Source organism: Oncorhynchus mykiss, chromosome 16, assembly GCF_057628025.1.
Source record: "Oncorhynchus mykiss isolate SJ-2025 chromosome 16, ASM5762802v1, whole genome shotgun sequence".
In the NCBI taxonomy this organism is placed as follows: domain Eukaryota; kingdom Metazoa; phylum Chordata; class Actinopteri; order Salmoniformes; family Salmonidae; genus Oncorhynchus; species Oncorhynchus mykiss.
The window spans coordinates 71,539,746-71,561,815 of record NC_143037.1 but is presented as its reverse complement, the minus strand read 5'-3'; the positions used below and the strand labels follow the sequence as shown (position 1 = coordinate 71,561,815).

General features: G+C 43.3%; 1 protein-coding gene across 2 annotated transcripts in view; it reads left to right on the top strand.

Annotated features, from left to right (window-relative positions):
• The first annotated feature begins 371 nt into the window (after nt 1-371).
• The window catches only part of LOC110492626 (laminin subunit beta-2), a 78,307-nt gene continuing 56,608 nt past the window's right edge, over nt 372-22,070 (top strand). Inside the window, exons 1-2 of one of the 2 annotated variants that reach the window (XM_090203850.1) lie at nt 372-600; nt 835-914. In XM_090203850.1, coding sequence (XP_090059976.1) covers nt 884-914 — 31 coding nt within the window. In that variant the 5' untranslated portion in view covers nt 372-600; nt 835-883. The remainder of the gene's footprint in view (nt 601-834; nt 915-22,070) is intronic. The other variant, XM_090203851.1, reaches the window with a different exon arrangement.

Here is a 22,070-nt window from a genome sequence, read left to right as displayed (position 1 = left end):
TTTCATTTATATTTGTTCAAGATAAACGTGATTTATTCCACGCATGTCTTGCTTATAATGGATTTTTACCGACAATCACATTTTATAAAATAAAATAAATGAATTGCACCTTTATTGATAAATGTGATCTAGCAGAGGTAAATGGCAAATATTAACCAAATATTAACTAAGTATTAAGTATGAAATATTTTTACGTAAATTGTTATGGCTGTATTGTTTTATAAACCCAACAATGTTGTGCGTCCATCAGACCCGCGAACATTTGGGTAAATAACAAAAACACGAACACCACACAAGGATTAAACCGTTTTATAAGTGGATTTTTGTTTTGACGTTATTACACTACAATAAACATATGCAACCCACCAGTCAGACGTGATCAGATCTCGAGTAGCCAGAAGTGCGAGTCCATTCCTACGAAAGCAGCTCCGCTGCGGAGTTTCCATTTAAACGAGACTCGGGACAGAACTTTGGAGAGTGGTCGCCAGACTTCAGATCACACTGCTAACTCTGCTCTACCTCGCATTCTATTTAACCGGGGGACTCACAGCATTCGACTTGATTTAAAATACGGGGATCAAACCTACTGATATAAAGGGTGTAAGTTTGAATTTTTTTTTCTCTCTGAAATAATTTATTACAGTTGAATAACGTTGTTATATTACAGTAAACCTTCCAACCTGGAACCTATACATTCTAATGCCGTATTAGATTATCATAGTGTTTTTCTTTTTAAATACGCGTGGAATCAAAACGTTCCGTCGGATCTTCATTAATTGAGTTGACGTATAATAAAATGATTCATACCAGGCTATGTCTATGTACAATTTTCAGTCTGAATCTACACTTCAAAGGGGACTGATTGACTGATGACCATAAAGCCATGCACGTGACACCGGTCATTTTCATCTGTGGTAAGTAGCCTCTGCGCTGAGCCTTTGAAGGCAATTAACATTTTCCCTATGCCAACCAGCGGCCTAATGATGCAATGAAAACGGTATGAGTTGTAAACTGCTCTAGAGGTTGTGTAATTTATACTGTTAACTATATGTGTTGTGGACTTGCGATGCAGAATTTAAAGGTTAAAATCACAGAAAAATGTGGGTACCTCAAGCATCCAGAATTGAAAGATCAGATCTACAGATAGACTACTGTAGCCTACATGGATGAAGGACGGGACAGAGGGAGGCAGAGGGTTGTGTTTACTGTCTCCAGCTCTGAGACAAGATGCCTTGTTTTTTTTTGGGGGGGGGGGATCCCCATTCCCCTCCTTAGGGGTCACTTCTCAGTTCACAGTTGGGCCACTGTCCTTGGTGGTAAATTCCCCTGTCTTCCTGTGTGGTGTCAGGGTGGGACTTTGTGCTCTGGGGAGGCTAACCATCAACTCTGTTTGTTGTTTATGGTTCTCCTAAAACAGCCCAGCTGAATCCACAAATGTAGCCAGTCCACCCCACCAACGATGTTGTTGTTACAGCATCACAGGGTGTGTGGGTTGGGGGAGGGTGGGGTTATTTAATCCGAGGCTGGGGACTGGTCTTTGTTTAAAGGGTTCTACTTGTGAGTGTAGTCTACCCGGCAGTCTGTCATTATAGAGATACAGAGTGATCTCTTCAGAACCATGACGCCTCTGTGTGTGACCTCTGGAGGTCAGGGGTCATTTCCATCTCCTCACATCATTGGGCCAGACTAGGTTAATTACTTTTCATGTGTTGGGTGAAAGGGACTGGCTGATCAGATGGACAAAGCTCAGCTCTTCTCGCTCTCCCCTCTTCTCTCCTCCCCCTCCTCCTCAGAAGATGATAGAGGATGAGAGAGCTGGGGATTTTTTTAGCAGTGGGTGTATCTATTTTCTATAGGTCGTTGACAGCCGAGGCTCCTGTCTCACACTCGAAATGTAACTGGTCTTCATTGGGTCATTTGTGTCACAGTGGTCTCCCCCAGGCATTGTGGAAAAGCCTTGCAGGTGATTCTGCACGTGAGCCCCCACTGTAGTGATTAGTAGACGGGGAACAGCAGCTGTGTTAAGAAAGATCGTGAACCGGGACCTTCTTTACTGTGGAGTGAAAGGAGAGAAGAAAAGGCTGAACAAACTGTTCTCTTGTGAATAAATCTCCCTCTGAAAGAATGTACGTTGGTGACGAGTGTTCAGGCTTACATGAAAGAGGACAGAAGCATTCCTTATAGAACTAAAGCCTCTGTGACATAGCTTTCTTCTAGTCTCCTGGAGCACCGGTGTGCTTTTTGTGTGCAGGTGAAGGACAGGTACAGGCTGGTGCCCAGTGTTGGGAGGCCCTCTGTGAACGGAGACTCCGGAACTCGTGGATTGAAGAACAATGGGCCAGTTAAAGCCAACCACAGAAACCAGAAGGAGAGGGGGAGAGAGAGAAAGAGGGAGGGGGGGTGGGGGGGGGGGGGGGTGGGGGGGGGTTATGAGAGAGAAGAAGAGTGGTGGGCAGGGACTTTTCTCTGCGAAAAAAAGGAAGATGAGGAGGAGGATGATGAGGGGGGGGACGATGAGGAGGAGGATGAGGAGATGTTCTCTCTAATAGCAAGAGTGTCATTGGCACTTGTGGTATCATGTTTAACCTGACCCCAGTGTACTTGATAGGGTCATATATCTTAGGTTAACACAGTACCTATTGTGAACTGTGTTTTGGGGCTTGTATTTCATCGATAGTGAACGGTTGTCAGGGTCAAGTTGACGTCGTGTATAACAAAGTAAGGGCACTTGAAGTTAAGAGTGAAAACACGATGCGTCAGGTACAAGTTGGGATTGTTTCCTACCAGTTGTCACTTGAAACAGTGGGTGTATGAATGAAGGTTACAATATATATATTTTTTCTATCTCAGCTTTTTTGTCTCCGCTGATTGATGGCCATAGCACCATAGCCCTGTCATGTATGTTACAACCATATGAGATCATACATGCTCCTCAGGCTTTAACCCCTGTTGAACCCCCTCACACAGTTGAACCCCCCCACACAGTTGAACCCCCCTCACACAGTTGAACCCCCCCCCACACAGTTGAACCCCCCCCACACAGTTGAACCCCCTCACACAGTTGAACCCCCCCTCACACAGTTGAACCCCCCCCACACACAGTTGAACCCCCCCACACAGTTGAACCCCCTCACACAGTTGAACCCCCTCACACAGTTGAACCCCCTCACACAGTTGAACCCCCTCACACAGTTGAACCCCATCACACAGTTGAACCCCCTCACACAGTTGAACCCCCTCACACAGTTGAACCCCATCACACAGTTGAACCCCCCTCACACAGTTGAACCCCCTCACACAGTTGAACCCCATCACACAGTTGAACCCCCCCACACAGTTGAACCCCCTCACACAGTTGAACCCCCTCACACAGTTGAACCCCCCCCCCACACAGTTGAACCCCCCCCCCACACAGTTGAACCCCCTCACACAGTTGAACCCCATCACACAGTTGAACCCCCCCACACAGTTGAACCCCCTCACACAGTTGAACCCCCCCACACAGTTGAACCCCCTCACACAGTTGAACCCCCCCCCCCCACACAGTTGAACCCCCTCACACAGTTGAACCCCCTCACACAGTATTCCAATTAGCTGTTTCTCTACTGTCTACCTGTCTTCTTGGAAAGAGGCACTTCCTCTACTTAGTCTGAGGGGCTGCTTTCTGGTCTACTCTCACTCTAAGAAATATAACAGACAAGGCCCAGGGAGGGGAGGAGAAAGCCTGGACTGTGTTGTCCCTCCAGACCTGCTCAGCTTCTGCCTCTTCATCACACTGCTGCATGCATCTACAACCAAGCTCTATCGTATGATGATAGGCTCTGTCATACGTCTTAAATACACCTGTATGTCACATAGACATTAACCCACCAAACACAATACACCTGTATAATACACCTGTATTTAAGAGTGGACATGACGTTCATTATGGAGCCTGAGAGGGATTGGTCAGTCTACTATTGTTCCACTGACACCCTCCCCCGTCCTCCCTCTCACTGCACACAGTCTCCAGACTCCACTGCCTCAGTTCTAATATCAAGGGACAGATGGTTGCCTAGTAAAACAGTCACCTTTAAACCCTAACGAGCTGTTTCATGTGGTCATAAAGACAGGTCAGTGCTCACCTGTAATTGACTGGTATACAGATACCCCCATAGGGAGCGCTAAGCTAGCTGATTTAGTTTGGTGTTACAGGTGAAGAGTTTAATTCCGAAACGCTATATATCCATTTTCAGAAATGTTGGTAAATTAGCTTTTTGTGTTGAAAGAACTTAAGAAAGAGATTGGTGTTTTTTTTTTCTCACTATTTAATCATTGCATGGGGTTGTTCAATGACAGACATCTATTTGTTCAAAATCCATCACTTGATGGTTTCATTTCAGAGAGACAAATAATCATGTTATTTTGTAAAATGCTATACATCTGCCTCACTCTTAGAGAAAGCAGTACTGCTTGATTTTACACATTAAAATGTAACATAACATAAAACATTTTTTTTTTACAAATGATTGTCACGATCGTCGTATTGAGTCGACCAAAGCACAGTGTGGTGTGAATGAATGATTTTTAATAAAGGACGAAAAAACACAAAGTACAATAACAAACTAACAAACTAACAAACTAACAAACTAACAAACTAAACCCCCCCCCCCCCCACATTTGTTGTTTTGTTATTTTGTAGTGTTGACGGTTATCGTCTTTATTAAACATGTTGAACTCTAACCACGCTGCGCTTTGGTCCGATCCTTCGTCCACAGAAGAAAACCGTTACATGAAGACCCAGTGCAGGGTTTTTATTTTAAGGCTCTTGGAGGAGGTGCAGGTATTTACAAAATATACAAATCATCCAACAAGATGCCGGATCAGGCTGAAAGTAAATAATATATATATTTTTTTAAACTAGTCAAATGACTATAAAGACTGAAGATCAGTCTGGCTAGCCCCTTAGGGCTCAGAACAACCCTAACTAACCCACACAGAGCCAGGCGGCCATCTTCCACTTCCATAAAGCTCTACACCTGAGTATACAGTATATACCCTGGCAGAGACCAGGTGACAGGAAACACTTGTATTAATATAAAACACTTTGTCAAACTAAGCCAATAAACACTTAGCAAGTAAACAACAATACAATAACAGTTTAGATACTATAACCTGTATGATACAGACATATATAGAATACTTTTAAAAGAGCTGGACTAGAGCAGAAACTCTTTCACACCAATTAGTACCCCAATTAGTAACGGAATGTCCCTTAATGAGCAGACCATGGCCACCTGTGTGCTTGGTGGCCACGCCCCTCCACATGCTACAAGACAGATCTCACACTAACATTTGTAAGTGCTGCTTTAGACTGGAAAATACTACAGATTTAGACTGGCAAATAGTACAGATTTAGACTGGCAAATAGTACAGATTTAGACTGGTAAATAGTACTGCTTTAGACTGGAAAATACTACAGATTTAGACTGGCAAATAGTACAGATTTAGACTGGCAAATAGTACAGATTTAGACTGGCAAATAGTACAGATTTAGACTGGTAAATAGTACTGCTTTAGACTGGAAAATACTACAGATTTAGACTGGCAAATAGTACAGATTTAGACTGGCAAATAGTACAGATTTAGACTGGCAAATAGTACAGATTTAGACTGGCAAATAGTACAGATTTAGACTGGCAAATAGTACAGATTTAGACTGGTAAATAGTACTGCTTTAGACTGGAAAATACTACAGATTTAGACTGGCAAATAGTACAGATTTAGACTGGCAAATAGTACAGATTTAGACTGGCAAATAGTACAGATTTAGACTGGAAAATTCTACAGATTTAGACTGGAAAATTCTACAGATTTAGACTGGAAAATTCTACAGATTTAGACTGGAAAATACTACAGATTTAGACTGGAAAATAGTACAGATTTAGACTGTCAGATAGTACTGCTTTAAACTGGCAAATAGTACTGCTTTAGACTGGCAAATAGTACTGCTTCAGACTGGCAAATAGTACTGCTTTAAACTGACAAATAGTACTGCTTTAGGCTGACAAATAGTACTGCTTTAGACTGGTAAATAGTACTGCTTTAGACTGGCAAATAGTACTGCTTTAGACTGGCAAATAGTACTGCTTTAAACTGACAAATAGTACTGCTTTAGACTCATAGTGCTGCTTTAAACTGGCAAATAGTACTGCTTTAGACTCATAGTACTGCTTTAGACTGGCAAATAGTACTGCTTTAGACTGGCAAATAGTACTGCTTTAGACTGGCAAATAGTACTGCTTTAGACTGGCAAATAGTACTGCTTTAGACTCAAATAGTACTGCTTTAGACTGGCAAATAGTACTGCTTTAGACTCATAGTACTGCTTTAGACTGGCAAATAGTACTGCTTTAGACTCATAGTACTGCTTTAGACTGGTAAATAGTACTGCTTTAGACTCATAGTACTGCTTTAGACTGGAAAATAGTACTGCTTTAAACTGACAAATAGTACTGCTTTAAACTGACAAATAGTACTGCTTTAGACTCATAGTGCTGCTTTAAACTGGCAAATAGTACTGCTTTAGACTGGCAAATAGTACTGCTTTAGACTCATAGTACTGCTTTAGACTGGTAAATAGTACTGCTTTAGACTCATAGTACTGCTTTAGACTGGTAAATAGTACTGCTTTAAACTGACAAATAGTACTGCTTTAGACTCATAGTACTGCTTTAAACTGACAAATAGTACTGCTTTAAACTGACAAATAGTACTGCTTTAAACTGACAAATAGTACTGCTTTAGACTCATAGTACTGCTTTAAACTGACAAATAGTACTGCTTTAAACTGACAAATAGTACTGCTTTAAACTGACAAATAGTACTGCTTTAGACTCAAATAGTACTGCTTTAAACTGACAAATAGTACTTTAGACTGGCAACATAACCAACACACTTTCTGATTTACTTCTCATGTCTTCTGTCATTTATATTCAATGTTTATAAATGATTTGGAATAGATCAAGTACAGGTAACAAGGTGAGGTGACCAAGCAATTATATCTCCAGGTATACTGTGATAATGGGACTAGTGCGTGCAGTTTGAAGGATGTTGCTAACTAACGCTAGCGCAATTGCTAAGTTCCAGTCATTGCCCTAATGCTCGTTAGCATCGTCTTGCGAAACTACCTCTAACTTCCTTCATACTAGACAACAGAGACATACAAATGGTGTCCACAAGTTCTTTTGACTCTGGAGAAGTAAAGAAAGGATCTCATTGCCAAAATCCCAAAGTATCCCTTTAAAATAGCTAGGTGAGAAAACCACATATCACAGTCAAATATACAGAATGCAAACATTCCATTCCGGCTAAACAATAGATGTAGCGTTTAGCAAAAAAACACATTTTCATACACATCTAAAACATTTAAATAAAACATCTGGCAACGGTAATACTTTACAAACACATGACGGTACCCATAAGCAATCATTTCTGATGAAAAAAACAGAAATGTGGAAAAACTGGTGGATGTAGCGTTTTGGAAATAAAGTCTTTATGTTGATGTGTGAAATTGTGAACATGTGGCCAGAAGGTGTTGCAGTCATCTGTAAGTGAGATTTCTTACCTCTTCCTTGTTTCATTACTCATATCTAGAGATACCTGGAGGGAAATGACAGGAAGTGTCTGGCTTATCCAGGTCATCTCTCTGTGTCCCAAGGGACAGGAAAGATCAGCTGCTGGTCTTGGTTCAACTGAAATGGAAAGAAAAATGACTTCCTACCATCACACATATGAACGGAGGAGGCATGTTCTGGTTCAGTCATACACAGTACACACACACACACACACACACACACACACACACACACATTTTGTTTTTCTGTGTATGTATTTCCATTTAAAATCATATTTCCCCTAACCCTAAATCTTACCCTAGCCTTAACCCGTAAACCTAACCTAATTCTAACCCTAATTGTAACCTTAAAATAGCCTTTGTCCTCATGGGGACGTGAGACATGCTCTTTGTTTAACTATCCTTGAGACGGATTTTAGGTCCCCACAAGGATAGAAGAACCGACTAATACACACACACACACACACACACACACACACACACACACACACACACACACACACACACACACACACACACACACACACAGAACAGACTTTCCTTAATCTCAAGGTTATTTGGAGATTGTACATTAAATCAATTTAAATACCAGACAGATTTACACAAAAGTCTTTGATTGTGTCTCTGATAAAATGGATCAGGAAAATGGAGTGCACTTGGAGTATAACACAATTACAAATCCCCTGTGTACTTTCTCAGTAGAAACACATGTGTGATTAGTTTGGGGCGGCAGGTTAGAGCGTTGGGCCAGTAACCGAAAGGTTGCTCAATCGAATCCCTGACAAGGTAAACATCTGTCGTTCTGCCCCTGAACAGGGCAGGTAACCCACTGTTCCTAGGCCGTCATTGTAAATAAGAATTTGTTCTTAACAGACTTGCCTAGTTAAATAAAAGTACTTTTTTTTTTTTAGCTAATGTCTGCCTCCAGTGGAGAATTTGAGTGAATCTCCATCCGCTACTCCAGCTGGTGAAAGAGCAAACGGAAATCACTAGTCAGTAAATCAAACCCACAGCTACTTGACTGGCTGGCTGCAGCCAACATCTGCTGCACATGTAGTGTCTGACTGCCCACGTAGACTTACACTGAATAATAGCATGGCCAGGGGCTGGTGACTGAACAGATCTGGGACTTGGGAGTACCAAAGGGCATAGGCGGTATGGCAAGGGTCTGGGGCTGAAACAGGACTCTGGAGACCAGAGTCGAAGAACCAGGGTGATTTACACTCAGCAGGAGCAGATGCTTCCCTGTGGCAGGACTCGTTACTCTTAGCGACTGGGTAAGTAACTAGGCAGGGCTCTCTCAGTGCAGCACTATCCCCCCCCCGGAGGAATCACCATCTACATGGAGATTCCCAGGATTCCATGCTGGAAGGGGGAGAGGAAGGAGGAGAGAGGCACTTTACTCTGGATGTGGGAGTGGATGGCTCATTAGAAGGGACCAGAGAGAGAGGGGAGGGAGGAGAGAGAGACCAGAGAGAGAGGGGAGGGAGGAGAGAGAGAGAGACCAGATAGAGAGGGGAGGGAGGACAGAGAGAGACCAGAGAGAGAGGGGAACTAGCCGCCTGCCCTGTGGAGGCTAGTTTGACTTTCTCCTGCCCTGTGGATTCTAGTTTGACTTTCTGCTGCCCTGTGGAGGCTAGTTTGACTTTCTCCTGCCATGTGGAGGCTAGTTTGACTTTCTCATGCCCTGTGGATTCTAGTTTGACTTTCTCCTGCCCTGTGGAGGCTAGTTTGACTTTCTCCTGCCCTGTGGAGGCTAGTTTGACTTTCTCCTGCCCCGTGGAGGCTAGTTTGACTTTCTCCTGCCCTGTGGAGGCTAGTTTGACTTTCTCCTGCCCCGTGGAGGCTAGTTTGACTTTCTCCTGCCCTGTGGAGGCTAGTTTACTCTGTGCCAGTTCTATACTTCCCTGTGCTCTCTCAAAGCCACACCCACATTCAGGTCAGGAACAGGATGTCAAGCAGTGACGTTTGTCTGCAGCGCTACTCTTATTCTGTTTACTCAATTCTCACTCAAGCTGTGCCAAGAGCTCCAAATGCTGCCATCACCTAAAAACAAGTGTTCTAGATGTACTGTAGCGTCACCTCCATAGCTCTCTCTTTGGGGGGGTGCAATCTCCCTTTCATATTTTATGACTGTCTGTCTGTGTATGCGTGTACTGTATGTGATTGTGTTTGTCTTGGTGATTGGTTCCAGTGTTTACACCCAGGAAGGTGCTGACAGCAGATTCCTTTTCGTCTTTGTCACCCAGTCAGATTGGAATGTTTCTTCTTGATGTCACATCGCCATCCGCCCCCAGTCTGTCTCCAAACACAACCCAGTGACATGTCAAAGAGATCAGATCCCTGCTGCTCTTACCGTGGAGACAACGACTGGAGGTTTTTATTATCCTACTAGGAACACATAGTGCTAAACAACTTTATTGAAAGTTGAGGAAAAGTAGAAGAGACAGGACAGAGTGAGTCACCAGCTGACAGGCACAGCCGTCTCTCCAGAGAGTGCCAGGACAGGCAGTGGGGTTTAGCGTACACACACACACACACACACACACACACACACACACACACACACACACACACACACACACACACACACACACACACAGAGAGAGAGACAGACAGACAGACAGAGAGAGAGACAGAGAGAGAGAGACAGAGAGAGAGAGACAGAGAGAGAGAGACAGAGAGAGAGACAGAGAGAGAGAGACAGAGAGAGAGACAGAGAGAGAGACAGACAGAGAGAGAGAGAGACAGAGAGAGAGAGACAAAGAGAGAGACAGAGAGAGAGACAGAGAGAGAGAGACAGAGAGAGAGAGACAGAGAGAGAGACAGAGAGAGAGACAGACAGAGAGAGAGAGAGACAGAGAGAGAGAGACAGAGAGAGAGACAGAGAGAGAGAGAGTACATAGAGAGAGAGATAGAGAGAGACAGAGAGAGAGAGAGTACAGAGAGAGAGAGAGAGAGAGTACAGAGAGAGAGACAGAGAGAGAGAGAGAGAGAGAGACAGAGAGAGAGAGTACAGAGAGAGATGAGGTGAGAAAAGCCCATCTGGTCCAGGCTATTACAGGCAGATTAGCCGGGGCAAGGCCGACTGCAGACCAGAGAGAATGCTGGGGAGCTGTTCAGTCTAAACTAATTACACTTGTTTTCGGAAGAGGTGGAAATAACTATTATTATACACATAATAAACCACATTAGCAGTGCAGAGTACATGTGCAGTTCAGTATAGTCCAGAGCAGAGGAGAGGAAACAATCACTAAAAATGTCCTGTTGACTGAGAATTATAATGATGTTCAGTGCACATTACATTTTTATGGATTTGATCTCTTTAATTCTGCCAAATTTCTCATTCAATCGTGTAAGTGGCAGATGTTTCTACTTGTTAGCACCTAGCTCAACAGTAGGACTTGTACTTCTGGTCTGTGGCTAATGCTAGGCTAATAGCTCAATGACAGGTCTTGTATCTCAACCTCTCCTAATCTGTGGCTAGGCTAGCTCAACAGAAGGACGTCTAGTCTATGGCTAATACTAGGCTAGGCTAATAGCTCAACATCAGGGCTTGTATCTCAACCTCGACTGGTCTGTGGGTAGGCTATACAACAGCACTATCTCCTAGTAGTTGGCTCCCGAGTGGCGCAGCGGTCTAAGGCACTACATCTCAGTGCTAGATGCGTCACTACAGACACCCTGGTTCGATTCCAGGCTGTATCACAACCGGCAGTGATTGGGGAGTCCAGTAGGGCAGCACACAATTGGCCCAGCGTCGTCCGGGTTTGGCAGGTGTAGTCCGTCATTGTAAATAATAATTTGTTCTTAAATGACTTGCCGAGTTAAATAAAGGTTCAATAAGTAAATAAAAAGTAGTCTGTGGCTAGGCTATAGCCCCACAGCAGTTAGCTCTGAGATACACCTCCCTCTCAGCTGTCAGCCTGGCCTGCATTCCTCCCTGGCCCTGCCTGTCCATGTATGGGCAGGAGGAGAAAATGGCAGACAGAGAGCTGCTGAGATGAGAAAGCAACACTGCTGCCTAGTCAACCATCACTATTTAACTCATACTGCTGCCTAGTCAACCATCACTATTTAACTCACACTGCTGCCTAGTCAACCATCACTATTTAACTCGCACTGCTGCCTAGTCAACCATCACTATTTAACTCATACTGCTGCCTAGTCAACCATCACTATTTAACTCACACTGCTGCCTAGTCAACCATCACTATTTAACTCATACTGCTGCCTAGTCAACCATCACTATTTAACTCATACTGCTGCCTAGTCAACCATCAACCACTTAAAACTTCTTAAGGCTAGGGGGCGGTATTTTGACATCCGGACGAAAAGCGTGCCCAAAGTAAACTGCCTGTTACTCAGGCCCAGAAGCTAGGATATGCATATAATTGGTAGATTTGGATAGAAAACACTCAAAAGTTTCTAAAACTGTTAAAATAATGTCTGAGTATAACAGAACTGATATGGCAGGCGAAACCCAGAGGACAAAGGCTGGTTTTTGGAAAAATTTGCCAGAAATTGTTGTTTTTCTAGGTGGCTCCCATTTTGCCTGTAGTGTTTCCAAGCGCATGAATGAGAGCGCGTTCTTTGGTATTTTTCTCCGGTAAAGACAATAACGATTCTCCTTCTTAAATTTGATTGTTTATTTGCGTATTAGGGTACCTAAGGTTTGATTATAAACGTAGATTGACTTGTTTGGATAAGTTTATTGGTAACGTTTGGGATTCATTTTGTATGCATTTTGAAGGAGGGAAAACAAGTGGATTATTGACTGAAGAGCGCCAGCAAAACTGAGCTTTTATGGATATAAAGAAGGACTTTATCGAACAAAAGGACCATTTGTGATGTAACTGGGATCTTTTGGAGTGCTAACAGAAGAAGAAGATCTCACCCTGCTACCTAGTCAACCATCAACCATTTCACTCACTCTGCTGCCTAGTCAACCATATAACTCACTCTGCTTCCTAGTCAACCATTAAACTCACTCTGCTGCCTAGTCAACAATATAACTCACTCTGCTGCCTAGTCAACCATTAAACTCACTCTGCAACCTAGTCAACCATTTAACTCACTCTGCTGCCTAGTCAACCATTTAACTCACTGCAACCTAGTCAACCATTTAACTCACTCTGCTGCCTAGTCAACCATTTAACTCACTCTGCTGCCTAGTCAACCATTTAACTCACTCTGCTGCCTAGTCAACCATTTAACTCACCCTGCTGCCTAGTCAACCATCAACCATTTAACTCACTCTGCTGCCTAGTCAACCATTTAACTCACCCTGTTGCCTAGTCAACCATTTAACTCACCCTGCAACCTAGTCAACCATTTAACTCACTCTGCTGCCTAGTCAACCATTTAACTCACCCTGCTGCCTAGTCAACCATTTAACTCACTCTGCTACCTAGTCAACCATTTAACTCACTCTGCTGCCTAGTCAACCATTTAACTCACTCTGTTGCCTAGTCAACCATTTAACTCACTCTGTTGCCTAGTCAACCATTTAACTCACTCTGCTGCCTAGTCAACCATTTAACTCACTCTGCTGCCTAGTCAACTATTTAACTCACCCTGCAACCTAGTCAACCATTTAACTCACTCTGCTGCCTAGTCAACAATATAACTCACTCTGCTGCCTAGTCAACCATTAAACTCACTCTGCAACCTAGTCAACCATTTAACTCACTCTGCTGCCTAGTCAACCATTTAACTCACTCTGCTGCCTAGTCAACCATTAAACTCACTCTGCAACCTAGTCAACCATTTAACTCACTCTGCTGCCTAGTCAACCATTTAACTCACTCTGCAACCTAGTCAACCATTTAACTCACTCTGCTGCCTAGTCAACCATTTAACTCACTCTGCTGCCTAGTCAACCATTTAACTCACTCTGCTGCCTAGTCAACCATTTAACTCACCCTGCTGCCTAGTCAACCATCAACCATTTAACTCACTCTGCTGCCTAGTCAACCATTTAACTCACCCTGCTGCCTAGTCAACCATTTAACTCACTCTGCTGCCTAGTCAACCATTTAACTCACTCTGTTGCCTAGTCAACCATTTAACTCACTCTGTTGCCTAGTCAACCATTTAACTCACTCTGCTGCCTAGTCAACCATTTAACTCACTCTGCTGCCTAGTCAACTATTTAACTCACCCTGCAACCTAGTCAACCATTTAACTCACTCTGCTGCCTAGTCAACAATATAACTCACTCTGCTGCCTAGTCAACCATTAAACTCACTCTGCAACCTAGTCAACCATTTAACTCACTCTGCTGCCTAGTCAACCATTTAACTCACTCTGCTGCCTAGTCAACCATTAAACTCACTCTGCAACCTAGTCAACCATTTAACTCACTCTGCTGCCTAGTCAACCATTTAACTCACTCTGCAACCTAGTCAACCATTTAACTCACTCTGCTGCCTAGTCAACCATTTAACTCACTCTGCTGCCTAGTCAACCATTTAACTCACTCTGCTGCCTAGTCAACCATTTAACTCACCCTGCTGCCTAGTCAACCATCAACCATTTAACTCACTCTGCTGCCTAGTCAACCATTTAACTCACCCTGCTGCCTAGTCAACCATTTAACTCACTCTGCTGCCTAGTCAACCATTTAACTCACTCTGCTGCCTAGTCAACTATGTAACTCACTCTGCTGCCTAGTCAACCATTTAACTCACTCTGTTGCCTAGTCAACCATTTAACTCACCCTGCAACCTAGTCAACCATTTAACTCACCCTGCTGCCTAGTCAACCATTTAACTCACTCTGCTACCTAGTCAACCATTTAACTCACTCTGCTGCCTAGTCAACCATTTAACTCACCCTGCTGCCTAGTCAACCATTTAACTCACTCTGCTACCTAGTCAACCATTTAACTCACTCTGCTGCCTAGTCAACCATTTAACTCACTCTGTTGCCTAGTCAACCATTTAACTCACTCTGTTGCCTAGTCAACCATTTAACTCACTCTGTTGCCTAGTCAACCATTTAACTCACTCTGCTGCCTAGTCAACTATTTAACTCACCCTGCAACCTAGTCAACCATTTAACTCACTCTGCTGCCTAGTCAACAATATAACTCACTCTGCTGCCTAGTCAACCATTAAACTCACTCTGCAACCTATTCAACCATTTAACTCACTCTGCTGCCTAGTCAACCATTTAACTCACTCTGCAACCTAGTCAACCATTTAACTCACTCTGCTGCCTAGTCAACCATTTAACTCACTCTGCTGCCTAGTCAACCATTTAACTCACTCTGCTGCCTAGTCAACCATTTAACTCACCCTGCTGCCTAGTCAACCATCAACCATTTAACTCACTCTGCTACCTAGTCAACCATTTAACTCACTCTGCTGCCTAGTCAACCATTTAACTCACCCTGCTGCCTAGTCAACCATTTAACTCACTCTGCTACCTAGTCAACCATTTAACTCACTCTGCTGCCTAGTCAACCATTTAACTCACTCTGTTGCCTAGTCAACCATTTAACTCACTCTGTTGCCTAGTCAACCATTTAACTCACTCTGTTGCCTAGTCAACCATTTAACTCACTCTGCTGCCTAGTCAACTATTTAACTCACCCTGCAACCTAGTCAACCATTTAACTCACTCTGCTGCCTAGTCAACAATATAACTCACTCTGCTGCCTAGTCAACCATTAAACTCACTCTGCAACCTAGTCAACCATTTAACTCACTCTGCTGCCTAGTCAACCATTTAACTCACTCTGCAACCTAGTCAACCATTTAACTCACTCTGCTGCCTAGTCAACCATTTAACTCACTCTGCTGCCTAGTCAACCATTTAACTCACTCTGCTGCCTAGTCAACCATTTAACTCACCCTGCTGCCTAGTCAACCATCAACCATTTAACTCACTCTGCTGCCTAGTCAACCATTTAACTCACCCTGCTGCCTAGTCAACCATTTAACTCACTCTGCTGCCTAGTCAACCATTTAACTCACTCTGCTGCCTAGTCAACTATGTAACTCACTCTGCTGCCTAGTCAACCATTTAACTCACTCTGTTGCCTAGTCAACCATTTAACTCACCCTGCAACCTAGTCAACCATTTAACTCACCCTGCTGCCTAGTCAACCATTTAACTCACTCTGCTACCTAGTCAACCATTTAACTCACTCTGCTGCCTAGTCAACCATTTAACTCACCCTGCTGCCTAGTCAACCATTTAACTCACTCTGCTACCTAGTCAACCATTTAACTCACTCTGCTGCCTAGTCAACCATTTAACTCACTCTGTTGCCTAGTCAACCATTTAACTCACTCTGTTGCCTAGTCAACCATTTAACTCACTCTGTTGCCTAGTCAACCATTTAACTCACTCTGCTGCCTAGTCAACTATTTAACTCACCCTGCAACCTAGTCAACCATTTAACTCACTCTGCTGCCTAGTCAACAATATAACTCACTCTGCTGCCTAGTCAACCATTAAACTCACTCTGCAACCTATTCAACCATTTAACTCACTCTGCTGCCTAGTCAACCATTTAACTCACTCTGCAACCTAGTCAACCATTTAACTCACTCTGCTGCCTAGTCAACCATTTAACTCACTCTGCTGCCTAGTCAACCATTTAACTCACTCTGCTGCCTAGTCAACCATTTAACTCACCCTGCTGCCTAGTCAACCATCAACCATTTAACTCACTCTGCTACCTAGTCAACCATTTAACTCACTCTGCTGCCTAGTCAACCATTTAACTCACCCTGCTGCCTAGTCAACCATTTAACTCACTCTGCTACCTAGTCAACCATTTAACTCACTCTGCTGCCTAGTCAACCATTTAACTCACTCTGTTGCCTAGTCAACCATTTAACTCACTCTGTTGCCTAGTCAACCATTTAACTCACTCTGTTGCCTAGTCAACCATTTAACTCACTCTGCTGCCTAGTCAACTATTTAACTCACCCTGCAACCTAGTCAACCATTTAACTCACTCTGCTGCCTAGTCAACAATATAACTCACTCTGCTGCCTAGTCAACCATTAAACTCACTCTGCAACCTAGTCAACCATTTAACTCACTCTGCTGCCTAGTCAACCATTTAACTCACTCTGCAACCTAGTCAACCATTTAACTCACTCTGCTGCCTAGTCAACCATTTAACTCACTCTGCTGCCTAGTCAACCATTTAACTCACTCTGCTGCCTAGTCAACCATTTAACTCACCCTGCTGCCTAGTCAACCATCAACCATTTAACTCACTCTGCTGCCTAGTCAACCATTTAACTCACCCTGCTGCCTAGTCAACCATTTAACTCACTCTGCTGCCTAGTCAACTATTTAACTCACTCTGCTGCCTAGTCAACCATTTAACTCACTCTGCTGCCTAGTCAACCATTTAACTCACCCTGCAACCTAGTCAACCATTTAACTCACCCTGCTGCCTAGTCAACCATTTAACTCACTCTGCTACCTAGTCAACCATTTAACTCACTCTGCTGCCTAGTCAACCATTTAACTCACCCTGCTGCCTAGTCAACCATTTAACTCACTCTGCTACCTAGTCAACCATTTAACTCACTCTGCTGCCTAGTCAACCATTTAACTCACTCTGTTGCCTAGTCAACCATTTAACTCACTCTGTTGCCTAGTCAACCATTTAACTCACTCTGTTGCCTAGTCAACCATTTAACTCACTCTGCTGCCTAGTCAACTATTTAACTCACCCTGCAACCTAGTCAACCATTTAACTCACCCTGCTGCCTAGTCAACCATTTAACTCACTCTGCTACCTAGTCAACCATTTAACTCACTCTGCTGCCTAGTCAACCATTTAACTCACCCTGCTGCCTAGTCAACCATTTAACTCACTCTGCTACCTAGTCAACCATTTAACTCACTCTGCTGCCTAGTCAACCATTTAACTCACTCTGTTGCCTAGTCAACCATTTAACTCACCCTGCTGCCTAGTCAACCATTTAACTCACCCTGCTGCCTAATCAACCATTTAACTCACTCTGCTGCCTAGTCAACCATTTAACTCACCCTGCTGCCTAATCAACCTTTTAACTCACTCTGCTGCCTAGTCAACCATTTAACTCACTCTGCTGCCTAGTCAACCATTTAACTCACCCTGCTGCCTAGTCAACCATTTAACTAACTCTGCTGCCTAGTCAACCATTTAACTCACTCTGCTACCTAGTCAACCATTTAACTCACTCTGCTGCCTAGTCAACCATTTAACTCACTCTGTTGCCTAGTCAACCATTTAACTCACTCTGTTGCCTAGTCAACCATCAACCCATTTCCACCAGTATGTTATCATAGCATCCAGTGGGATTTTTTATTTTGACTTATTTCTGTATGACAGAAAGAGATGAATGGTTACTCATCACATACAGGTCCTCTTCTCACACACTGTGCTTTGATCGAAATAACTCTCACCCTGGAGAAATACATACTGAAATGAAAAAGTATTTCAGTTGGAGGACGGTTAAACAGTATATAACCTGGTGAGCCAATAGTGTTGTGTCCTGGGGGGACTATGACATCAACTCCCCTCAGTCTCTGTCCAGGATGTCTGTGAAAGCTCTCCAACCCAGACAGACAGACAGACAGACAGACAGACAGACAGACAGGCAGGCAGGCAGACAGGCAGGCAGGCAGACAGACAGACAGACAGGCAGACAGACAGACAGACATGCAGACCTGGCAGACAGGCAGACAAGCAGACAGGCAGACAAACAGAGACAGGATAAAAGAGTTTAGGGGAGGCCCTGAAATTATAGACTGTACATCAGTCTATCCCCCCACTCCCATCTCCCCTCTACTAGACAATACACACACGCTTGAGTGTGTGCCAACAACCAAAATAGATATCATGTTGAGCCTGGATGAGTTCTCTTCATTTCTCTACAAACACTTTGTATTAGGCTTTATCTCTATCTCTCTCTCCCCCTCTCTATCTCTCACTCTCTTTCTCTCCATCTCTTTCCATCTCTGTCTCTCCATCTCTGTCTCTCTCCATCTCTGTCTCTCCCCATCTCTCTCTCTCTCCATCTCTCTTTCTCTCCATCTCTCTCCATCTCTATCTCTCACTCTCTTTCTCTCCATCTCTGTTTCTCTCCATCTCTCTCTATCTCTCTCTCTTTCTCTCCATCTCTCTCCCCCCCTCTCTATCTCTCACTCTCTTTATCTCCATCTCTCTCCCCCCCTCTCTATCTCTCACTCTCTTTATCTCCATCTCTCTCTCTCCCTCTCTATCTCTTTCTCTTTATCTCTATCTCTCTCTCCCCCTCTCTATCTCTTACTCTCTTTCTCTCCATCTCTCTCCATCTCTGTCTCTCCATCTCTGTCTCTCTCCATCTCTGTCTCTCCCCATCTCTCTCTCTCTCCATCTCTCTTTCTCTCCATCTCTCTCCATCTCTATCTCTCACTCTCTTTCTCTCCATCTCTGTTTCTCTCCATCTCTCTATCTCTCTCTCTCTTTCTCTCCATCTCTCTCCCCCCCTCTCTATCTCTCCCTCTCTATCTCTCATTCTCTTTATCTCCATCTCTCTCTCCCCCTCTCTATCTCTCACTCTCTTTATCTCCATCTCTCTCTCTCCCTCTCTATCTCTCACTCTCTTTATCTCCATCTCTCTCTCTCCCTCTCTATCTCTCACTCTCTTTATCTCCATCTCTCTCTCTCCCTCTCTATCTCTCACTCTCTTTCTCTCCATCTCTCGCCATCTCTGTCTCTCTCCATCTCTCTCCATCTATCTCTCTCTCTCTCTCTCTCTCTCCTCCTCTCTATCTCTCACTCAATTCAATTCAATTCAATTCAATTCAAGGGCTTTATTGGCATGGGAAACATGTGTTAACATTGCCAAAGCAAGTGAGGTAGACAACATACAAAGTGAAAATATAAAGTGAAAAACAACAAAAATTAACAGTAAACATTACACATACAGAGGTTTCAAAACAGTAAAGTCATTACAAATGTCATATTATATATATATATACAGTGTTTTAACAATGTACAAATGGTTAAAGGACACAAGATAAAATAAATAAGCATAAATATGGGTTGTATTTACAATGGTGTGTGTTCTTCACTGGTTGCCCTTTTCTCGTGGCAACAGGTCACAAATCTTGCTGCTGTGATGGCACACTGTGGAATTTCACCCAGTAGATATGGGAGTTTTTCAAATTTGGATTTGTTTTCGAATTCTTTGTGGATCTGTGTAATCTGAGGGAAATATGTCTCTCTAATATGGTCATACATTGGGCAGGAGGTTAGGAAGTGCAGCTCAGTTTCCACCTCATTTTGTGGGCAGTGAGCACATAGCCTGTCTTCTCTTGAGAGCCATGTCTGCCTACGGCGGCCTTTCTCAATAGCAAGGCTATGCTCACTGAGTCTGTACATAGTCAAAGCTTTCCTTAATTTTGGGTCAGTCACAGTGGTCAGGTATTCTGCCGCTGTGTACTCTCTGTTTAGGGCCAAATAGCATTCTAGTTTGCTCTGTTTTTTTGTTAATTCTTTCCAATGTGTCAAGTAATTATCTTTTTGTTTTCTCATGATTTGGTTGGGTCTAATTGTGCTGTTGTCCTGGGGCTCTGTAGGGTGTGTTTGTGTTTGTGAACAGAGCCCCAGGACCAGCTTTCTTAGGGGACTCTTCTCCAGGTTCATCTCTCTGTAGGTGATGGCTTTGTTATGGAAGGTTTGTGAATCACTTCCTTTTAGGTGGTTGTAGAATTTAACGGCTCTTTTCTGGATTTTGATAATTAGTGGGTATCGGCCTAATTCTGCTCTGCATGCATTATTTGGTGTTCTACGTTGTACACGGAGGATATTTTTGCAGAATTCTGCGTGCAGAGTCTCAATTTGGTGTTTGTCCCATTTTGTGAAGTCTTGGTTGGTGAGCGGACCCCAGACCTCACAACCATAAAGGGCAATGGGCTCTATGACTGATTCAAGTATTTTTAGCCAAATCCTAATTGGTATGTTGAAATTTATGTTTCTTTTGATGGCATAGAATGCCCTTCTTGCCTTGTCTCTCAGATCGTTCACAGCTTTGTGGAAGTTACCTGTGGAGCTGATGTTTAGGCCAAGGTATGTATAGTTTTTTGTGTGCTCTAGGGCAACAGTGTCTAGATTGAATTTGTATTTGTGGTCCTGGTGACTGGACCTTTTTTGGAACACCATTATTTTGGTCTTACTGAGATTTACTGTCAGGGCCCAGGTCTGACAGAATCTGTGCATAAGATCTAGGTGCTGCTGTAGGCCCTCCTTGGTTGGTGACAGAAGCACCAGATCATCGGCAAACAGCAGACATTTGACTTCGGATTCTAGCAGGGGGAGGCCGGGTGCTGCAGACTGTTCTAGTGCCCTTGCCAATTCGTTGATATATATGTTGAAGAGGGTGGGGCTTAAGCTGCATCCCTGTCTAACCCCACGACCCTGTGTGAAGAAATGTGTGTGTTTTTTGCCAATTTTAACCGCACACTTGTTGTTTGTGTACATGGATTTTATAATGTCGTATGTTTTACCCCCAACACCACTTTCCATCAGTTTGTATAGCAGACCCTCATGCCAGATTGAGTCGAAGGCTTTTTTGAAATCAACAAAGCATGAGAAGACTTTGCCTTTGTTTTGGTTTGTTTGGTTGTCAATTAGGGTGTGCAGGGTGAATACATGGTCTGTTGTACGGTAATTTGGTAAAAAGCCAATTTGACATTTGCTCAGTACGTTGTTTTCATTGAGGAAATGTACGAGTCTGCTGTTAATAATAATGCAGAGGATTTTCCCAAGGTTACTGTTGACACATATTCCACGGTAGTTATTGGGGTCAAATTTGTCTCCACTTTTGTGGATTGGGGTGATCAGTCCTTGGTTCCAAATATTGGGGAAGATGCCAGAGCTAAGTATGATGTTAAAGAGTTTTAGTATAGCCAATTGGAATTTGTTGTCTGTATATTTGATCATTTCATTGAGGATACCATCAACACCACAGGCCTTTTTGGGTTGGAGGGTTTTTATTTTGTCCTGTAACTCATTCAATGTAATTGGATAATCCAGTGGGTTCTGGTAGTCTTTAATAGATGATTCTAAGATCTGTATTTGATCATGTATATGTTTTTGCTCTTTTTCTTTGTTATAGAGCCAAAAAGATTGGAGAAGTGGTTTACCCATACATCTCCATTTTGGATAGATAATTCTTCTTGTTGTTGTTTGTTTAGTGTTTTCCAATTTTCCCAGAAGTGGTTAGAGTCTATGGATTCTTCAATTGCATTGAGCTGATTTCTGACATGCTGTTCCTTCTTTTTCCGTAGTGTATTTCTGTATTGTTTTAGTGATTCACCATAGTGAAGGCGTAGACTCAGGTTTTCCGGGTCTCTATGTTTTTGGTTGGACAGGTTTCTCAATTTCTTTCTTAGATTTTTGCATTCTTCATCAAACCATTTGTCATTATTGTTAATTTTCTTCGGTTTT